At 32.7% G+C, this 16,693-nt stretch overlaps 2 protein-coding genes across 9 annotated transcripts in view; both read right to left on the reverse strand.

Moving 5' to 3' along the window:
- Positions 1-2,190, reverse strand: part of LOC100577393 (epidermal growth factor receptor-like) — a 156,154-nt gene extending 153,964 nt beyond the window's left edge. Inside the window, exon 1 of the mRNA XM_026441432.1 lies at positions 1,438-2,190. Coding sequence (XP_026297217.1) covers positions 1,438-1,519 — 82 coding nt within the window. The 5' untranslated portion in view covers positions 1,520-2,190. The remainder of the gene's footprint in view (positions 1-1,437) is intronic.
- Positions 2,191-4,455: 2,265 nt separating this feature from the next.
- Positions 4,456-16,693, reverse strand: part of LOC413005 (protein NDRG3) — a 42,896-nt gene continuing 30,658 nt past the window's right edge. For 5 of the 8 annotated variants that reach the window (XM_016912693.2, XM_016912696.2, XM_016912694.2 and 2 more), the window contains 5 exons: positions 16,505-16,625; positions 14,123-14,411; positions 12,639-12,908; positions 12,204-12,288; positions 4,456-8,307 (listed from right to left, as the gene is read on the reverse strand). In XM_016912693.2, coding sequence (XP_016768182.1) covers positions 8,162-8,307; positions 12,204-12,288; positions 12,639-12,908; positions 14,123-14,411; positions 16,505-16,625 — 911 coding nt within the window. In that variant the 3' untranslated portion in view covers positions 4,456-8,161. Of the gene's footprint in view, positions 8,308-9,550; positions 9,672-10,535; positions 11,437-12,203; positions 12,289-12,638; positions 12,909-14,122; positions 14,412-16,504; positions 16,626-16,693 lie in introns of those variants that run through there. The other 3 variants (XR_408591.3, XM_396456.7, XM_006560023.3) reach the window with 3 other exon arrangements.

The following is a 16,693-nucleotide window of genomic DNA, read 5'->3' on the forward strand; positions in this document are numbered from 1 at the left end:
ATCTATAAATATGACGAATAAACGTTTCACGATAAATTTTTAATCGTATGATGTGTAAGCGAAATCGTGACGTTATTGATACACGTTGATCGAAAAATCAATTCTTAACTCTTAGATAGTCAAGAATTAATTTTTTTATTCGTTAAATAATTTATTTTCCCTTCTTTTTTAACAATTTGTTTTATACTACTTAATGCATAATTTTAATAAAAAAAAATCTTTAAAGTATAATAAAGTGAATAAAAGATTCAATATTCGCCATCGATCACCGTTCAAGAGTTAATTAAATCTATAATGTATTCTCACTGGACATTCTCACTGGAATGGATAGGAAATAAATCGTATTTAATACGACAAAGAGTCTTGAGAAAGCACCTGGCAATAAGTTCGCGATTCTTAAGGAATGGTATTCACGGTTTAACAAAAGTTCCAAACGAGACACGTCGTACCATTGGCCTCATTCTTGGCCGAGCGCTCTGGGTGAACCGATCTTATTAAGGCTTAATTAGCCATTTAACAAGATATATTTAACTCACGGTTTACACAGCGGCTACATGACGAAAAGTGAAAGAATCTGAGGTCATTAAGTGGTCGATGCATTAATTACGATACAGTTTATGGAGAAACAAAACGTTCACTTTTTCCCCCCTTGTTGTTGTATTTTTAATTATCAATTAAAAAGCATATTTATTATGCTAGAGAATGTGAAAGAAAGAGAGGAATAATTAGAACAAATTAGAAAAAAAAAATCACTTCTAGATGTTCTTACTACAGATTTCTTATTTGCTTATCTGTAAAGTTAAACTTGATGTTTTGCTTACATAAAGAATTTATCTTCTTTATGTTTATATAAGACAGTTTCAACTGAAACAATTTCAAGTAATCTAATTAATGTTGATTTTAAAACGAAAATAAATTTTATTTTTGTTAATAAAAAATAGTTTAAAACATAAACCTAAAGTTTTAATTTTATTGAATCATTTATATGAATTATTTATAATATAAAAATAATAAAATCTGTCATAATAATTTTCTACGTGTCTCCAAATAATTGTTGATTGCAAATGATTATGTTTTATCTATCTATAAATCTATAAATAAAAATTGCAGAATTATAAGTTAGTGATATATATTATAATATATATTATAACATATATTATAATATTTTATATTCAATTATAAATTATATTATGATGATTCAACAGCATAATTTAATATAATTTATAAATTTATGAAACATATATAAATTAAAATGATTTATTAAATAATGTAATTAAGTAATATAAAGTCATGTGTATCAAAATTAAATAAAACATGCAATTTAAAGTTTTCTTTATCGTGTATTCGATAGAAAATATTCCCACGATATAACAATCAATTCTCATTTCGAAATTTCATTTTTTCTCAGTTTAAAGAAAAAATAAACAATTGACTAACCTCTTTCCTCGATGACGTCTGCCTCGACGATGTATATCAGCATGAGGAGTATGCAAACCCCAAGGATCTTGGCTGGTCCCATCTTTTATCCAGGGCCTTTCAATCCAGGGAGAATTCCTCAGGCACCTTCACAATAAAGATCGACGCATATCCACTACACCAACACCGCACACTTAATAATATCGCACTATATATCACTTAAAATTTTTTTGGAAGCCCCTCAATGTTTAACAATTAACAGGGCGGTTGAGTATAGTTTCACATCGAGAACGAAGTGTCACCAAGTCGTAGCAAGTTCCTTATTGCGATATCAAACGTTTAAAATTTCACTAGAATTTACTCGTCAGGCCACTGTATCAGTTCATTTGAGACGAGTCAGTCTACATTATTACAGATACTTCTTTCAATTTCGCGAATTCCACAGAATTTCAATTCACGGGAGAATCAGAAAAGCACGAGCCATTAATTCAAATGTTTCGAACGCATGCGCGCGTTGCACTCCGTTTTCACTCAATTTGTTTTGCAACAATGCCGGTTGCACACCGAAGAAAAAGGATGGATATCTTCAATTCTGTGATTTCACTGATTTGTACCAAATTCACTCGCGATTTGTTCGATAATAATACACCAATTCGATAAGAATTAACAACAATACACGACAAACTTGGAGTCAATGTAAGAAGGCGATCGACCACCTTCTCAGGCGTCTCTCGGTGGACAGCCTTACTCTCACGCTGGTCGAATCAAGAATACGCGCGCCTTGTCAAAGACGAGTTATAATTCCGTTCGATGTCGACAGGTGGCAGTAACATTGAGACTCGACGAACGTTTACGAACATTGCCGATGATCAACGAAGCGATAAGCGGCATCATCGAAGCTATCTGGTTAAATATTCAAATATAAAAACAGATTTTTAAATATAAGAATACAAAAAAAAAAAAAAAAATAATATTTCATAAAATCATGTGTCTATAGGAATCATAATTCTAAATATATATATCAAATTTATGTCATTTGATGAACGATAAAATTAATGTAGAATTAATTGTATAAGATTTATTATTTATAGTTAAAAAATTATTTAAAAACCATAAATTATCTCTTAAAAGATAAATGCATCAGGTCATTGTCCATTGAAGCAGGTAAGATATGTCGGCATATACGGCCCTATCGATTCTTTGAAGACAGTAGTCGTTTGATCGTCGCAAAAATCATCGAGAGACTGGTTTCTGTCGCCGAGGCACGCACTTAGAGTACGTGCGCACATGCAACTGCGTATCGAAGAGAAAACTTGATACAGAAAAGATGCGATCAACAATGAAAAGAAGAAATATATTATTAAATATTACGATTCTTTATCGATTAATTTAAAATGATATATTCTTTTTTTATAAATATAAATAAGTAGCAAGAAATAATTTTTGTAATACATTTCTCCTTTATATACACATCTATATACACAGATAACCTCTCCCCTCCTCCTCCAATATATTTTAAATATTATCAAAAATATATTATATATTCTTAAATTTTATTTAAAAAAAAAGTAGTAGTTTTTTTTCAAATTTATCGTGTTAAGTATATTTATTGAAAAGTTTAAATTTAAATTATTCTATAAAGATAAAAAAATTTCGATTATCGTCATGATTTATATCGAAAAATATTCGATAGATTCGATTTTCGTAAGTTTCGATAGTTAATAATAGAATGGCAGCACTATCCAAACAAATATTTATATATAACAAAATTTTGACAATTGAAAAACGTATATGTAGACATATCTTTTACTTCTTTGGTCATATATGTCATGTAATAATTCAGATATAATTTGTAATTAACCTTTAAATTATAACATATATATTATTTTTATTGTTGTAATTTTTTATGAACTATCAAAACTATTTATCAATATCATTTTTACTATTTAATTCAATTTTAATACTTGTCATTATTAATGTTCATGATTTAATGATTTTAAATATATTTAATTTATGATTTTTATTATGATATAACATAAGAAAAACAAACAAATTCACTTTACTTGGTTGTGATTGATCTTACTTCATAAATACTTCATTATAATTGAAGTATTTATATTAATTATATTATAGTTATATTTATATTAGTTATTTTGTAGATTTTAACTTTATAAAATTATTTGCAAATGTCTTTATCGTGAATTTTTTTTTCTGTAAACTTTTTTTCTACTGATAAATCGTTATACCAGATCTTTCTGACGCACTGGTTTCCAGATGAGATCCGGGACTCATAATGCTTGTTTTTTTTGACAATTTTTTTTCTTGTATAAAAGAAGCTCGAAGGAATATGTTTATTGTCAAAGATGTATGATGGTAGCAAAAGATATACATATAAAAAAAAATTGTTTTCGTTCTTTGCATCCAAGTGAAATATTTTTCATTAATTTTTATGTATTGATGTTACATAATAATGATTTCAAAGTAAAAAAGAAATGGATATCATGATCTAGTCACCGTATGATCACCATATGTTTTAGTTCTTATAGAACTCAATTTTATATACAATTCTATCTAAATTTTCAAAACATTTATAAATTAAAATGTTACAAACACATATCAATAAAGAAATAATTCATTTCTTTTTTCTAATTTCCAATAATTACTAATTTTTTAAAATAAAATAATAATTCTTCAAACAATAACTGAAATTAAAAATAAAGTAAATTAATATATTACAATGTAACTACTATAAAATTGAATATTAATTTTTTTATCATTTAATTATAACAAAAAATTCTCTAATTGGGAGAAATTAAAAGAGAATGAAAAAGGATTATTTTATAAGGAAATTTTCATTTTTTTTTTTTTTTTTTTATATTTGTTTATTATAAATAACAAGATGTATATTCGGTGCGCACGTGTTGTTTAACCTGTATATTTATATATATATATATGTACTCAAGCTCCGTCTAAGTTTATTTCGCTTACTGTACTATACCTTGTTTTACTTTGAGTTTTTGTTAATTATATATTCTTTTCTTTTTTTTTTTTTTTCACTACAATCTATCTGATGATACGGCGCGAGGAATTTGTTTTTGGAAATTTGCTTCGGAGACGAAAATTATCCACGTAGCACCTCGAGGAAAAACATATCGTTATCCTTCTGCGAGATTGTAGTAGCGTTTTGATACCGATTATTTGTGATCGATCGTGTGCAAAATGAATTTTTTTTTAAGCCCTTCGTAACCAACAATCATGTTTTGTACCCCTTTATAGACATTCAATCACCAGTTAGCATTTCAATTAAAATACAGACACGATATCATTCTCGAACAATCGATAATTTATCTTTTGTTTTCCTCTAATTTTTTTTTTTTTTTTCCTTTCTTCCATCGATCATAACGAATATAATACAATTTGTAAATTAACTCTTACTAATGATATGCGTCTCATGAACATCTTCAATGAAAGATCAAAGGTTACGATTAGATCTCTGTTGAACGGCTTGTACAATGCAATCGTATCACACTTTTCCACGATATGTTCAATCAAATACAATTAATGGGGGGAAACACGTTGTGGGATTCGAACGTTGTGGATCTAATCCGTTCTTGAATGTTTCTATAATGCAGTTCCAAGAGCGACGTGGAAACGAAGGGATTAATGGATAATGTGTGTGTTTTGGTGGTCCTTAGAAGCTACGATTACTCTTATAGCATTCGCGTTTTAGCAATGATTAATGCGTGCATTCCTTATTTTTTTTTTTTTTTTTTTTTTTTTTTTCTTCTTTTGTCTCCTTCAATCCTCTCGAAGAATCGAGTTTTTCAAATTTCTACAACATACTAAGCTGTCGACTACAGATCTGTCTTCAATTCGCCGGCCTAAATAACGCGTCATATGTATACATCTATAATATATTCGCTCTTTTTTTTTTTTTATAAACTCTCTTTTACATGAAACGATTAAACCTTTCTTCCCTCGATACGTCCTTTGTCTTGACTTTCGTCGTGTTTTCGCGCATCTCCTTCGTCTTTATTCGAGTTTCATGCTAAAATACCATTCTTTTTTTGTTATTTCTCTTCGTTGATCGAGAAACGATACCGTATCACTCCGACGTGCACAGTACACGCCATTGATGGTTGTAAATGCCGTACTACGAAAATTTTGCTAGAACGTAGAATTTTAAAGAAACTTTTTATAACTCTTTATACATCTTTCTTTAATCCGTTTCCAAATAATTTTTTGGAGAATTCTTTCTTTTTTTTTTTCAAAGATCCTTTTTTCCATAAATTACGAACAAAACTAGTCGGATGATCGGGAACAAATTTGATTCGGTATTTCGAAATTTCGAGGATATGTAAGAAATTTCGAGCGTCCGCTACAAAACGTAGTATTAATTTCCAATGGCGATTATTACCATAAATGTAGCGTATTGCACGCTTCGTTCTAAAAAGGACGCGCGAAAATTGGGGAAAATCCGGGACGTACGGGAATCGTGTGATAAAAAACTAAAGGCGTTGAAACTTTCAAAAGCTACGTACGACATCATGTAGCAGGCACGTCTTATCATATCACGCTAGAGGCTTTTAAGAAGCCTGGTAGAACCGTATTAAGGTACCGAACCAGATACTCCTTTTTCTTTTTTTTTTTTTTCTAATTTTTTGAATTCTTTATTCCTTTTTTTTTTTAATTTTTTTTTTTCTTTTCCTTGAACGACTATCTATGTATCCTCGTTCCTATGTGTATAATCACTCAGACGCACATATTCGTTTCCCTTTTTCTCCGTTCCACGTACACGCACACTCGCATACATACACATATCCTCCCTTCTAATTATTTTCTAAACGCTTGAAACTAGGAAAGGGTGCGAACGGTGCGCGAGCGCAAACAAATGAACGTTTCAGTTGCCGGCCAAGGAAACGTTATTGTTCCATGGAATTCAATCGTTCGAGGATGTTGAAACGCGCGAATATCCCCGAATAAATTCCCTGTTCTTTTTTTTTTTTAACACGAAGCACATGTCATACGTGCAGGCCTACGAGAATTTTTCTTTACCTTTAAAAGAACACGAACAGTCGCTCGTCGCGACCGATTGCTTTTTAGGCTTTTCTTTTCTTTTCTTTTTTCTTTTTTTTCTTACATTCCAGCACTTCGAAAAAGTATCCGTAACGAATAACGAACGAACCGACATCATCGAAGACACTTCGATCAATGTCTAATTTATCGATACCTACCTTTGTTACCTTTGTTTTCATAACTTTCTCTCCCTCTCTCTCGCTATACATTAACGTTAGCGAAATATTTGGATTCATAACCGTGTAACTTGTCGTATTGTTCGAGCATTGATTTATCGCGAGTAATATAGTCAACTCGTCGAATTCGATAAGAATGCTACAAAGCTAATATCGACGAGGCTCAACGATTTTACTCATTCATTCACGAAAACTTAGTAGGCGCGGGAGGACGGATTCAAATTTATAAAAAGATCATATCATGCGCTCGTTATTTAATCCCATCGTAATAATACGAGTAATCCTCTTTCTACAAACTTGACTCCTTTGTGTTCTGCACCTACCAGTCGTACTCGTACCCTCCTTATGAACACGGAAAGCAATAGTGCGCGCTTCTCTACGATGCAGTGCTACCACACATGTTCATCTTTAATATGATTCGATTTTTTTTTCTTCTTTTTCTTTTTCTTTTTTTTTTTTTCTTTTTTTTTTTGCGCATTGTTTCGAATAATAATTATCTTTAGAATAGTCGATCGAATCATTGGAATAATCGATCTATTAGTTATCGTACTCGAGAATAAATTTACTTCGTACGCATCGCTTCGACGAGTACCTTCTCTCCGTTTTGAATTTTGCATTTTATTCCTCTCGTTTCATTCTTTCTCACCTTGCTCCTCTGTAAAAGTTACAGTTAAGTAAAATCATGATTTTTCGTTGTTTCTGATGTTGTACGAGAATCGTATTTGCGAGTATTTGCGATGAATGCGATGGATTATTGGATTACAGTCGCGCCTTTATGTAATCGCACACTTTTTTTTTTAATTTGAGATTTCATTATTAAAAAAACGACCGTCGACGAGGACGAGTGTAACACGTTCGTTGAGACTTTAAAAAAATACGTTCGTTCTATTGAACAAAGATACCATAGATAACAGTAAAAATCGTCATATCGTTCGATTTTAATAATCGTTTTCGATTTTTAAAAGTGAATTAATGTTTAATTTCTGAATTATAATGAACGATAACCGGGTTCAATGCGTGAATAATAAAACGATAAAATTCTTATTGCGTTTAAAATAAAGACTAACAACTAATTTGAATTATTACTAATACATAAAATGAGAAAAACGTGCAGTACACAGGGCGGTACAAAAGATAATTCGTACCAGCCAAAAACTGTTAATTCTAGTTATCTTAACGTTAATATAAATAAAAGAAATGGAGGAGCAACTTAAAACAAATCGATGATAAAATAAGAATATTCTTAAAACTAAAATTCGAATACGATGTTAGTTAGTTTGTTAAACGAAAATTAAAAGTTAGAGCCACGTCCTTGTTCCAACAAAATTTTAAAAAATATCGATGTTCGATTCGCGTGATTTTCTTTTCCCATCTTCTTCTTATTCTTCTTTTTTTTTTTTTCTTTTTTTTTTTTCTCTTTAAGTTCTTGCATGCTTTGTCATTCGAAAACAATCAATGGCATATTTTTTTTTTTTTTTTTTCCCAAGAAAAATTTAACAAACGACTGCCTCCGATATGGGATTCTCGGTGATGTGTATAGTCGCGGTGGGCCAGTCGATTTTCTTACTGCAAACGTGATTCAATCCCTCGAGAGAAGCCAGTCTGTAGTCAGCCATTTTCAACGGTGATAATGGTGCCACTGTAAAGAAAAATAAACGAAAATTCCAGGTCAGAGTAATTCGAGTGCTGAATAACATTTTTTTTTATCCTCGCATCTAGGTTGTTAACACGAAAGGTTTACACCCATATGTATGTTCCGTACATTTGAAAAAAGTATCAATTTGTATCATAATTAGAGAAAAAATACGGAACATAAAAACACGAAAGAACGAGTAGACTTCAATCATCGACTTAAGTTTCGATCATCGAAAGAAAAAAAAAAAAAATAAAAATAAAACTGAAACAAGACTAAAAGAATAGAAGAGATAGAAAGGCTTGCATGCAAAACGAGACAGAAAAAAATTAGAATTATGTGTGTGTTAGAGTGAAACTGTTTTATGTGCAAAGCATGTGAATCGGAATCGGCACAATCTGTTGTTCGCTATTCTACTGCCCAGTAAATGTGCGAAATATTTCTTTCGTTGCATGTTTTCATAAACTATCTGTTAATGTCCCGCGCATGAGTAAATGCTGCTACAAGAAAATAGATTAAATACTCTTGCATTTGGAAATAGTCTGTGCATATCGTTCGTTGAAAGATCGATTTCTACGGAGGAAATGATATAAAGCTCTAGAAAGATTTCTGATTTATCGTTGATTGATAAGGTTATTCCATACCAACTATCGATAAAAAAAAATTAAGAACTCAGTCGATAAAACTTTACCATGATCTCGTATAATCCTAGTAAATGAATCCTCTTTTCGTAGTGAAAATATCGAGAAATTCATTAAATAAAAAGTTAGTTAAACAAATGTATGAATGTGCAATGCAATTTTGAACTCTAATCCTCTCGCTGTAAATAAATGTTAATTACAATCGTTTGTGCCATCGATTTCTCGTACGTATAAAATAAAATTTCATTCATCGTGTATAATTTTATTGGAAAATTGTATCTTATTCCAAGAAAACATAACGTAACAGCGAGAAGGATAATGATTCTAAGATAATGATAATAATCTAAGATCTGAGATATGAAATGCGAGTTTAAATGCGAGGAGTTTAGTAAGTCCGAAGAGAATAAAACCCACAACAATTTGCACCCCGGAAGAATTAGCATCGTTTAAAAGAAAAAAAAAATGTACAATTAATTAGTTGCCTTTTTTTGGTAATCCTTCAGAGATATAGATAGAGAGAATATGCCCGAGGTCGTCCAAGATATGTTAGTCGTGATAACATCATCGTCGGTTAATACTTCCCGATAAAAGTTTGAATTCCGACTTACTTAACATATAGACGTGGCCTAACTGACCAACTGCGCGCTTGACTCCTTGCGGCCTTCAATTCCTAATTACAATTACCTTCGGGTGTTGTCGGCGTCACGGGCTTCCGCGGGGATCTCACCACTAAAAGGCACAAAGAAAAACAAATTTTCTTTAAAACATTCAAAAAAAACAAATAACAGATCACAACGCAGCGTAGCGAACGTTCTCATAATTCTCTCTCTCTCTCTCTCTCTCTCTCTCTCTCTCTCTCTCTCTCTCTCTCTCTCTCTCTCTCTCTCTCTCTCATCGAAAAAAAATCATTCTCGAGTGCGATGCATCGTTAGGCCGTCTCTCGTGTAATTAATATATTTAAATAATAAAAATTAAGCAACGATTTTCGGTCGCGACTTCGATCGTCCATGTTTCATGATTTTTCGTGCAAAGCAACGATGAGAAATTATATTTTCTGTTTGGAATGAAATGGAAGAGTGAATGAAACGAAAAAGGAATGCTTTGGCTGTTCATGCAGCAAATAAATTTTCGAATAATTTTGATCAAAAATTCTAATGCTACATATTTTTCTTTTTTGTTTTTGTTAAAGCGTAAATTTTCCTGATATTTATAATGAAATTTGAGAACAAGACACGTCTAAGTTATAAACTTTTTGTCTAAACTACTTAAACAATAGCGTGATCCTTTAGCACTAGCAATAAGTAATTGAGAAGCAAAACAAAATAGCCAAAAAGCCGATACTACTACTTTACTGACTACTTCACTTGATAGCACTAGATATTAATATATATATACGTACCACTCGATCGATCCGAGACGCGTGGGAAATAAAGGCGCAAGTCGGTGAACATTATTTTTTCTCATTATTTTTGCCTTTGATAATCATGTATTATATATATATATATATATATATATATATATGTATATATTTTTTTTAAAGCTCTCATATAAATGATAAATGGTGGTGAGACTAAAGTGATGAATTCAACGTAATCCTTTTTCAAACCTCTTTTTATTTATCAAGTCGAGCCAGTGGCTTTCCAACGAAGGAAAGTACATGATCGAAGATGTTGTTAAATCTCAATCGTATCAAGGATACTAAGTTATATGATATTTATTGTTAAATAAATTAAACGATTTATTTCATATTATGGTTCAAAGAAAGAAAATGAAAAGAAGAATGATCTTGTTTAAAACGAAATTTAAAGTGTCGATCCTTGATGCAACCAAGGGTTAACAACATCTTGGCATCGCGCCATTTGTACAACATGAAAACTCTATAACAGAGACGATCGTAACAACAACAATTAATATAACGATAATCATCACGATAGTAAATTTAATTAGAACAACTTGGGCAATACTTGGATAATATTCGCAGATACCTACCGCGTAAGAAATAATATTAATAAAATGCGTTATTCTCTTTTTTTTTAAAGCGAGTCGAATGAAAGAAAAGAGATCGATAATAATTTTACTTAAGAGGAACTTAAGCAAAAAAGTTGTTGTAATCATCGATGAAATATTGTACTCGCGCGATAAGTACACCGCTTTTTTTTTTTCCTCTTTTTCTTCTGTTATTTGCGTTATTAACTGGGCGATAGTGGTAAAGCGTTGTGTTATGTGATAAGTGCTATCGTGTTTTCTGTGACCAAGAAGCCAAAAAGAATAATAAACTTCAATCAGTCGCGAAATTAGCGTTAATCGTTCATAAGAGCGTTTCACCTCTTCGTATAACGCTCTTATAATATAATATATATGTATATTCGAAGAAGCGAATATAAGAATAAATATGTATCAGGATATAAAGAGTAAATAAATAATTGGCGAACGTCAAGTCATACTTCGAATATGATTGCACGATAGATAGACGGCTACGTCACAGAGAAGAGATCTGCAATAAAATCGTTTCTATATTTAATGGCGAGAGGAAGGGGAAGAGGAAGGGAGGTGTAGCAGAAACAACATTTGCTCCCTACAGCTAAATGCAGCTTAAACCGACTTTTCGCACCGGATTCTAGCGAGTTCGAAGGCAAAGTGATGATCTTAATTTAATAACAAGCGTTATACCTCGTTATTCGGATCGCATATCAAACGGATTCGAACACGAAACGATGAAAAATTACGTGTTAAGGTCGGCTCGACGTGAAATAATTTTCCTTCCGTGTTGCCGTTTTTAACACGTTTCTGTGTTTGACGTTGGATCCGGTTAAAATGTGTATATAAGGCCAAAAAATACCGTTACTTGTCAAATGTAGCACTCGAACTTAAGCCTACGGGTGGATAAGTCACGATTTATACGGCACATTTATGCGTTATTCTCTTTGTCCGTATATATCTTTGTTACGCAAGAGAGCACGCGAAACGTCTTCGTGAAATCATTAACACCTGATTCATTGAACGTTAATCGACATCCACAGTTGCAAGCTGCATTCGTGTGCAACGATATGCAAAAATCTATCAGGGTTCGGTTGAATTTTTATTCAATTCGTATCGATTTTCTTCTTCGATCATAATTTTTCACGCGTCGCGTGCTCTTTCACGCGAGGCAGCATGGCGCGAGTCGAGTTTCGTTTATACCAATGAGAATCGATGAGAATAGTCGTTTGACAATTCGATTAATTAATGTCTAAAGCGTGGTTCGCCAGCGCGCTCACTTACCATATCCTTCCCCCTGCAGAAATAGTCGAAAGGCCTCGCTTACTTTGCCCGGTTGCTCCTCCAGTACCATTCCGCAATCAGAAATCTGTGAATAGAGATGAAGATGGATTAGATTATGTTTAAAACGATAACCAATCTTTATTATTACCTGTATGACACAACATTCAAATATATATCGTAACAACGAAGATATAATAAAATGAATATTTGCTATTGAACGGTTTATGTTTGATTAAAATTTTAATTAATTTGAAAAAAAATTATTGAAAATAGAATTAAAAATCCATCCACGAAAGGGGTCGATCAAGAATTCTGAAATTCACGAAATATTTAACAAAGAGGCTTCACATGGAATTAAACACAGGTTCGAAACACAGTCTTTTTTCGAGCAAAATCTTTTTAAAGTTTTTGATTAATGTTTCAAGAGTTTCGTACCTTCATCCAAGAGCTATTCATCGGATCTAATCGTCCATTTAACGTGACGGTATCGTCGACATGTGGGCTCAAAGCTCCTGTGATATTCATCACAGGTACACCAAGCGTGAGGCCTTCCTTCTTACGCGTAGGATCTAATTCTCTCGTGATGTTCAGATCTGTACGGCGAACGTAGCTGTCGATTAATAATGCCAGGTTCGTCGGATTCACGCGACGCTCGAAATAATTTTTGTACACTTGTACAAGATCGTGATTCCTTTCCTCCGTGCCCTGGAAAATACGTATTCCAAATATGTGATATTTTCTTGAATTTACTTGTTGAATGAATACCTTTGAATTCCATGTTAATTCTAATGAAATGATCAAAATTAAAAAACCAACTTAGAATTATTTTTAATATTGCAAATATGTGAGGAAATTAAGATCATGGAATCAAAAAAAAAAAAAAAATCAATCAAGGACCTCTTCTGAATAACGCAACTTGATGGAAAAATTCCAAGGTCTCGAATATTTTCGTTTTTACGGTCCAATTTCTTTGATCAATGAGTAAAACAATCGTCAAGGCTTGCCATTAGCGTTGAACAGGAACAAATATGAAATATAATAGTATAAAAAAGGAAGGCAAAATGAAGGGCTAAGGTACAATTTTTCGTACCCTTATTACGTCAAAGGATATTTATACCATAAACCTGACCTGCTTTTCTTTTTATTTTCCTTTTTTTTTTCTCTCTCACGATATCTATGCGGTTTAACTCTATCAAAGAGCTACGTGTTGCATAATAAGAGCGAAGGAATTGTTGTTGATGGCCCGATCCAATTTTCCACGTTGCTTGGAAATACTCGACGGTATAAGCCTTCATTAAACTCGGTTCAACTTGTCAATAATTTATCAGTCTATGTTTCCGTGTGAACGTTACTTAAATTAACTCGTCTTAATAAAAGTTTGCGGATCATACAGACTATTGTCTGTCTCCTTGCATGCATACCTCTTTGCGGTATAAATATTACAATAGCTAATACCTCTTCTTCTTTTTGCTGGTGTCAATATTATTTAAATTAAATAATATCAAAATAAATATTAGTTTTATTAGCTATCGATTATTTAGTTTTAATTTATGCCTATTATTTCTATTTGTTTTATCTGTAATTTGAAATGTTAGTAGAAATGTTATGAGTATAAAAAAATATTATTGGATTAATGAAAAATATTAAATTCCTTATTTGTACATTTGTTAATTGATTAATTTTCCATGAAATCGTGTTTATAAATGGTTAAAAAATTTCTTACATGAAACTTACAAAATTTTAAGATAGTAGCAATATTAAATATCTTATTATTGAAATGTAGAACAAGAAAAAGTAAATGAAGAACTCGATCAAAAGTTTTAAAAAATACCTAAAAATTACTTAAATAAATTTGAACATTTTAGAAAAAGAATATTGATTTTTTCCACTTTCCAAAATATTAAAATAAATATTCTTACCCTGCCAAAGTGATGCCACATCAGATAATCCAATACACCTTGAGTCATCCCCTGCGATCTCAAGTGGCGAACGTTCAGTTTCTGATATCCCCATTCGATCCAGCCAGCTTGTGTCGACACGCAATTTATCAAGCAAAGAGCATTGACCTTCTCGGGATGAGCGAGTGCGAATCTCGCTAGTATGTTGGCCCCTGCACCGACTCCAAAACCGATTACGGATTTCAGCCCAAAATGGCTCAATACGAAGAGCAGGTGTTCAGCCAGCTCGTCCATGGACGGATAGATGTAGCTGGAATACAACGTTACACGGATTTACATTCTAATTTAACGCCTAAATATCGCTATCATTCTCATCATTTGCCAATTCTATGATATTGGAAAGAGGAGAATTTCAATGGTTGTTATATCGTATCGTGTCAATGTTTAAATTGTATTAAGGAAGCTAGGCTTTACATATAAAACTTTAATACCTCAATTTGAAATGGAATTGATGGGGAACCAATTTTGTCTTAGATAGGTATACACGTATGTCAATATTTATCAATTTAACAGAGATGAAATGTATCTCTCCCTCGACGATACATGGAGATTTATTTACGATGGGCTCCCCAGTACGGTATATTGGAAATGATAAACGCGGAGTATATTTGATTTCCTATTAATTGTTATGTCTGATTAAAGTTACGAATGTTTTTCCTTCTCCTCATTGACAATAAATAAATACACATAAGTGGACCATTTGAATTATATCAGTTCGTTCGATATAAATAACACGATTTTCAAGTTATTATTACAAATAAATCCTCAGTTTGTTTTTCTTTTTTTTTCTTCTTCCTTCGTCAATCGATAAGACACCGAGGCAAATTTAATTAAGCTTGGGAACAGCTTAATAAAATGTTGTGAAATGAAGATAATCTTGAAGAGAAAATTCTTCTACAAGAAATATACATAATTAGCAAAAATAGTAACGAAAATAATTAACAAAATCATAGATTCCTGCTTTTCCCTGACCAATTACGTAACAACTTGCACGACCGATAGAAATCATCAGAAGTATCACCAAGACGATCGAATAAAAACAAATACACTCGAACAGACACTCGTCATGATACATTTACGATTTTGGCACGCGAGCAAAAATAATGTTTCTTAACTGTCTAGGTTGCATGAAAATCTGCAATGCGGTCTAAATTATTCCGTAACACTCTATTTAGTTACATACGCGTCTACGTCGATCGTTTGAGGTCAGGTTAATCGGACGTCGTAGGTAGACACCGTCAATCTTCCAATTCCACGACGCGAACGATCCTCAACGATCCACTATCACGGTCCATCCACTGTCATTCGTACGAAATCCGTCCTCCCCTTTCGAAACGATAAATAAAAATATTCGATACTCTCCGTTTATCTTTCACGTTCGTTACGGACGTCGTCGTAACGGAAGCTTTTAACGGTTCTCCATCAGTTTTTTTTGGAACCAGGAGCACCAGTTGTTCTCCGCCCATTTCTCGATTTCACGAGAGATTAGACAAAGGAAAGGGGTGGTAACTGCGCATCAACCGGTAAGATCGAAACCGTACAAGTGAGCAAACGCGGTGAAGAAAGTGGAGAAAGCGCGCAAGAGAGAATTCCGCGAAGAGGCATGAGGTAAAGGTAAAGAGAATCGCTCTTAAGGCGCGAAGAATCCGTCGTAAACGCGAAAGTAGGGACATACTCGGGGCTTCGACTAATTAGAATGTTAATTAGGTCATTGATTTGCACTAATTGAATTCACTGTCGCTTAAGTGAGGCGCGTGCACGATACTCTTGAATGGGATCTTGATTATATGTATGCACGTATGAGGAGCGTAGGCAAATCAGTCTCTCTCTCTCTCTCTCTCTCTCTCTCTCTCTCTCTCTCTCTCTCTCTCTCTCTCTCTCTCTCTCTCTCTCTCTCTCTCTCTCTCTCTCTCTCTCTCTCTCTCTCTCTCTCTCTCTCTCTGTTTCGTCAACGGTTGTACCGAGCGTTAATTAGTGAACTCGTTACTGGACTTTGATGGGAACGTGCACTCGAACACGATTGACAATTGGTACTCGTTTATCAACTTTAAACTCGGTTGCTTTGATTAATGCACTCGTTTGTTCATATTCGCAAATGGGGAATTGCTATTTTGTATTAATCGTTCGTTACTAATCACCTTGTATTCCGTACGATATATACTCAAATTATGAAATAATTATAATGTAAAATTGATAATTGATTATTCAGATATATATATATAAGTTAATTTTAATTTTTTTAATTGTACGAACGAATTATCGCCAAAAGGAAGAATAAAAGAGATTAGAATTATTAGAATTAAAATTGTCGATATGAATAAATTAATAAGAAAGTATACTTACTCCTCAGGCAGCGTGGGTGCACCTTCTTCTTGGCCAGGTGCATTCACGTGATAAACGCAGAAATTCTCCAGTAAAACTCTCATGTCGATATAATTGAAGAACGCCTGGAAGCTCGATATATCTGAAAATAATGATCCATGTTTCCTTTCGTATTTTAATTAATGTAGCGATCATCGGTTTCTTGATGTA

Source organism: Apis mellifera, linkage group LG6 (genome assembly GCF_003254395.2).
Source record: "Apis mellifera strain DH4 linkage group LG6, Amel_HAv3.1, whole genome shotgun sequence".
Classification (NCBI taxonomy): Eukaryota; Metazoa; Arthropoda; class Insecta; order Hymenoptera; family Apidae; genus Apis; species Apis mellifera.